The following is a 5,674-nucleotide window of genomic DNA, read 5'->3' as shown; positions in this document are numbered from 1 at the left end:
GTGATAAAGGAGTGTGTGCCATTTGCAAAGCCCTGTTCATTGAAGAAGGAGGCCCTGCTTTAACAGGATTTGCATGAGGAAGAAGAAAACATCTGTGTCAATCTGCTTGTATGATCCAAGGTCCCCTAGCAGTTCCTTCCATAAAGAAATTAATTTCAAACATCCATTTTTAATTGAGTTCTGATTTCTAGCTCTCTGTAAACCATTTTTTTTTTTTTGAGGGGTAGCTGTACTACAGCTGAATTCTGGGTGCTATAACCAACTCAAGTTGCAGTTTCCACATGAGCATCACTTTATCGCCTTTTTGTCTATTGTCTTTACTCAGAGTTGTATTAATTTGTAAAAGAAGGGGCTATCTCCTGCGAGTAACATTCAATACAATAGAGCATTGCAAAAGAATGCAGAAGCAAAGTTCTCAGCCACATCAGTTGCTAATGAATGATTCTTACACTACTAATTTGTTTTAGTATCATAAGAGGAAATTAGCTGGTTTGCCTAAATTTCACCCTGACAACAGCAACAAAAAGGCATGTCCATAAATTCCAGTTTCATTTCCCAGGAGAGGCTAAGTTTTGGTTTCTTTTCTTTCTGTTTGTGATAGCAGTTTCATTTCTTTGTTGCTAACTGGGCAGTGTATAAAAAGGTTGGCTGAGCCTCACAGTGCTTCACTGGATTCCGCACCATCAGAAAGAGAGATGTCTGACAAAAATGTCCAGAATGCTGGTTTCACTTCCTCTGGGATCTCACGAGGATCGCTTGCTTCATCGATGATGTCCCGAGAAGCAAGAACATCGGGGGGAGGTGTGCATTCTGGAGGTCCTACTGCTACTCTCCAAGGAATGGGTATGAGCAATTTTGTGTGTATGTGGTTTTGTGGTTTAGTGCATAGAGCCAAACAACTTTTTTTTCCTTGAAAATAAGCTCACCAAGTAATCTCTTCTCTCCTATATTCCTGTATTTCACTGAAGACAAAATATTTATTTAACTGCATGTTATGAGTGGGATACTATTAAGGGTGTTTTCTGTGTATGTACATATGCATGAATGTACACATACATATGTGGTATTCATGAGATTCTGGACAATGTTTATTTGAAGTTTGTGCTCTCTCTCCATTCTGCTAGGAATCATCAATAATATGGAAAGTCATGGTAGCAATAAGCAGCGATACACTTATGCAAGAACATGATCTGCGTACCTACATTTCATATAAATTATCCGATTTCCCTTGCTCTTTACTCACGCACATCCATACAGGGAGAACCCATAAAACCTTATGCAAACATTATAGCAGAGGGAAATTAGCTGCAGTCCAAGACCTGAATTCATGAAGGGAATATTTACACATCCTTGACAGCACGTATCGAAGTACTAAAATTAGGCATAGCTGGCTTTCACATGAACTAACCTTGCAGCTTGCTTTTCTGTTGCATGCACAGACCTGACAGCCGTAAGCAGCTTGGCAGTTGTTGAACCCCAGATTCCATGGGATTCCTGCACAAGGTGTGCTCCCTACCAGTCTTGTCCATGTGACCTGATTCAGCAGGTACCCTCTAAGCAGACATAACTCCACAGAAGACAGTGCCCCATGTAATCCTGTTTTACCCAGCAGCACAGTAAGTTAGCTCGCTGACCTTGGATAAAGGCTTCAAAACCCTTTCTGCCTTGGAGTCTTGCACTCACATCTCCCACGTGTCAGGGGTGTGCTGACCAGCAGACTGGTTATAGGTGAGGGTCTCTGCCATACTGGTCAGCTGCTGGTCCACTCCTTTTGTAGTAAGCAGCTAGGAGTCTACTAAAGGATGGAGCTGACCCTGACTCTGCCAGCCATAAAATGGGTGGTTGGCCAAGTGAGCTGGCCAGGGTCCAGATTCGGGGCATCTTTTAATAGTAAAAAATGTGATAATTTTGATTGAGAGGAAGTAAGGGGTTTTTAAAGATACAATGTGCGTTGCTGCCGATACTATTTGTAGCGTGAGGCTCTCTAGACAATGAGGGAATAAGTGACATAAGGGTCATTTAGAGAGATACTGCATGTGACTCCTGTGAGGCACTTTTTAATTTTCACTCTGTGTGATCTGATCAGTGATTTTAGGTTACTGAATATGGTGTTATTGAATATTCAATAGCAAAGAACTTAAGGGATGCTAACAGCAGAGAGGCAGAATATGGGAGAGCGAGGAGAGGAAGAGGACCAAGAGAGCAGCAAGAGCTGCCCTCAGGCACCATGCTGCATTAGCAGCAGAAATTCTGGTACACAGAAGATGTCAATTACTTAATCTAACCATACATTGGAGCAGAGCCTTGCCTTCTGTTACAGAGAAGGGTGGCACAGCAGTACCCAGCATACCCATAACCACTGGCAAACCCTTCAGTGGTGATGCCCTACAGACAGCAGTAAGTTGCAGTTTCTAAATGAAAAGACTGAAGACTTGTATCCCTCCCAGTGCTGAGAAACTTTAGAAGAGAGAGAAGCAAAGTAAATGTTTAGCAATACCTGGTTTTATTCTTGCAATGCCTGTGCCAACTATGGGCTTTCATGAATACAACTATTTTGGTGCAGAAGTATCTGCACAACTCAAGGAAACCTTAGCCATGCCTACAGGAGATACTCCAAAAGAGTTTTTATCTATGTGAAAAATGCTAGCTCTGTAACATTGCCAAGACAGGTGTGAGCCTTGGCTCCCTGTAGCAAGAGAGCTTGCCACACATTCTTTGCCTGATTGAGAGCTAAAAGGGCCTGATTTCATTTCCGCAGGTGCTCACTGAAATCTCTCGTTCCTCAAACACATCTTCTTAACCTTTTCATTCAGACTGTAACCCTTCCTCCCCCCAGAACAAACACACTTGAAGGAGCATCTGATTCTGCAGCAGGGCATGAGTATTGTTCAGTATCACTTTACAGAAGATGTTATAACAAGCTCATCACCAAAATATTTGAGCATCCTCCAGGAATGCTTTAAGCATTATCACTAACATTTGTCATCACTAGTGCTTTAGTTCTCTCCCAGGAGAAGAGTTTGCAATGGAATACTTTGCTTGGGGTTTATTTATACAGGGATGGAGATATACATATATGTTAGCCACTGGCTACTACAGCTTTCTGTGTTTGAATTTTACAGGTATCTATTATGTGTAGGTTTATGCTATGGCAAAGTGAAGTGAAAGGAACGTATCCGTCACCTGGAACAGTAAGTGGTGAGGTCTGCAACAATGCTTAGTTCCTGTAGGAGTTTGTACCACAGTCCTCAGGCAGCTGATCAGAAAACTGTGATTTCAGCAAAGACTAACTGTACTGAAACTGTTTTGGAGATCCAGATTTATCAAAAATAGTCTGTGCAAGAGTCGTAGATCTTCTTTATGTTCTGGAAACATCCACGAAACACTGCATATGTCCTTTCCCCAAGGTGGCACCTAAAGGGCGCTATACTGATGGAACGAGTAAAGTAATCAGCAGTCTCCTTGCCTTTTGATACATTTGCTAGCCTTGATTTTCTTTAAAACACGGTAGTTTATAGTTATCCCTTAAGGTTCCTTCCAGTCAGTAACATTTCCTTTGTAACTGTTCTAGGTGCCAGAGGCTCAACCCATTCATCAGGTTTTACTAGCAGTGGAATCTCCAGTGGATCCCGGGCCTCCCAGATGATGTCCCAGGAGGCCAGATCTAATGGCGGTGGAACTCCCAGGGGTGGTACCACTTCCACTGTTCAGTCCGTCTGTAAGTGAGAGTCCTCCTGATAAGAGGGATTAACAGATGACTTCTGAGAAGTCAGCAGTATTTCAGCTCAAGATTACATTTACTAGTTGAAGGGATGTAAGTAAGAGAATTGGCTGCATTGTACTTGAAGCAACATTTCTCCTGTTTGTTGCTTTATACTTGGTGGGAAGCTAAAACTAGGTGATTTGTAGAAATAACTATGCCACAAAGTTGCAAAGATATGAGTGGATAGCAGACAGAAATCTGAAACACACTGACAGACAAAAGGCCAATGGAAGTTTAGGTTATGCTTTCATCAGCACACCAGTGACAGTTCATTAATTTTTTTCTTTAAATTCAAATTCAGGGCCAAACCAACTGCTTTATGTTTGAACACATAAAACATATTAAGTAGGAAGAAACAGTGAAACATGAGAATGGAGTTTTCAGACTGATAGACAGGGATCATGGCTCCACTTCTTGTGGTCTTTTAGAATAGCTTAGCTTTCTTTCCTTTAAAGGAAATTCTTGAGTCAAAAGCAGAGGCATCTACCTGCAAATACCAGCTCAAAGCAGAGAACACCACAAGTTTTCCTCATCACCCTCCCAAGTCAATGCAACCCACACCTAGATAAAACAAACCAAGGTATGAGGGAGCCTAGTCTATACCTGAATGCATCAGCAAGGATCCTACAGGGTTTGGAAGAGAATTGGTGACAGGATTGACGTTCTTAATTTCAAGAAGTGCCTTTCAACGTGTAACACAGAACTTTGATCTCTGACCTGAGGAAGTTTGTAACGAATGCTCAAGTATTCTGTATGTTTCTCTGTAATGCAACTTTGCTTTAAGTTGTTCTCACATGTTTCTTTGTATTTGTCCTTAGCAATGGGTGGCAAAGGAGGAAGGCACTGAACAGAAGAAAAACATCAATCCAGAAGTAAGCTCTGCAAGCAGTTCGTCCTTTACTGACAGAGTCATTTGACAGCTTTTCCCCTTCTTTGCTCTCCCTGTCACTGACATGAAAGGCAAAGTCTTTTTCACATGCACAACTAAAGTTTATGTTAAAATTATGTATTCTTGCATTAAATAAATGGGGGCAGGGACAAGGAGCAGTTTCTTCCTTGATTAAACATTCTCTGTAGCACAGGCACACATGAACACAAGCTGATAAACGGAAGGTACTTTGGACTGCAAAAGTGTCTTATAAAAATGCTGGATTTAGCAACACTAGACTCTCCAATTACAGGTAGCTTGCTTTATTTATTTTACAAGGAGTGATCACAGTGCAAAAGTCACCCTGTTGTGAGAGAGAAGCATAGTAACACTTGGTAAGGGGCATCCAGCAGTTCCCTTTGCATGTGCTTCTAACGGGCTATCAGATTAACTTGTACTTAATTAAAAATACACATAAGCAAATGAGAACAGGTCCAAAGAAATTTCATAAATCATATATGCAACTGATATTTGTATCCCTCTACTATTTCTAAGGTCCCTTTCACATTAATTTAATTTCAAGTCCCTGTTTGTTTATTGAGAGGTGTTAGGATTGTCACAGTTGGACTGAAACTCCTCCTGTAAACTTACGATACCTGAGAACAGACAAGGAAGAGAGCCCATCTTATCTGGTATAGGTCTCACTACTGGGGCTTGCTGTTCTCCACGTGCCTGACTCCTTTCTTTTATATGTACTCATATGAAGAAGTTTCCCCAAATAAACACAATGCTGTCCATTCCCTATACAAATTCCCACATACATACATACTCCCCCACACTTCCATCTTCCTCCTGTTTTTCTGGCCTCTTATCCTCCTGCCCATAGCATCTTCCTCCCTCTGTATTTCTAACAAAACCACACAGTGCAGCTTCTCCTTCTTTTTCCCTATCTCAAGGCAGAGGGAGAGAGTCTCAAACATTCAGGCCAGAAGTTAAGAGGTGCTAGGGTTCATGGTGCTGCAGCAGTGATTTTCTCCAATGGC

The 5,674-nt window shown here is 41.7% G+C and overlaps 1 protein-coding gene across 1 annotated transcript; it reads left to right on the top strand.

Moving 5' to 3' along the window:
• Positions 1-648: 648 nt before the first annotated feature.
• On the top strand, positions 649-4,807 carry LOC102058186 (interferon alpha-inducible protein 27-like protein 2B). Its single transcript, XM_005432019.4, has 3 exons — positions 649-843; positions 3,572-3,718; positions 4,582-4,807. Exons 1-3 carry the CDS (start codon positions 696-698, stop codon positions 4,608-4,610), a joined length of 324 nt encoding a protein of 107 aa, XP_005432076.1. The 5' UTR covers positions 649-695; the 3' UTR covers positions 4,611-4,807.
• The last annotated feature ends 867 nt before the right edge of the window (positions 4,808-5,674 follow it).

Source organism: Falco cherrug, chromosome 3, assembly GCF_023634085.1.
Source record: "Falco cherrug isolate bFalChe1 chromosome 3, bFalChe1.pri, whole genome shotgun sequence".
NCBI lineage: Eukaryota > Metazoa > Chordata > Aves > Falconiformes > Falconidae > Falco > Falco cherrug.
The sequence above is the reverse complement of the archived record's forward strand: the minus strand, read 5'-3'. Positions and strand labels throughout refer to the sequence as shown.

Excerpts from the sequence above, each read along its gene's own strand:
- LOC102058186 (XM_005432019.4), top strand. The coding sequence starts at position 696 with ATGTCTGACAAAAATGTCCAGAATGCTGGTTTCACTTCCTCTGGGATC. Across the intron at positions 844-3,571 it reads TGCTACTCTCCAAGGAATGG|GTGCCAGAGGCTCAACCCAT; the intron begins GTATGAGCAATT and ends TAACTGTTCTAG. Across the intron at positions 3,719-4,581 it reads TTCCACTGTTCAGTCCGTCT|CAATGGGTGGCAAAGGAGGA; the intron begins GTAAGTGAGAGT and ends ATTTGTCCTTAG.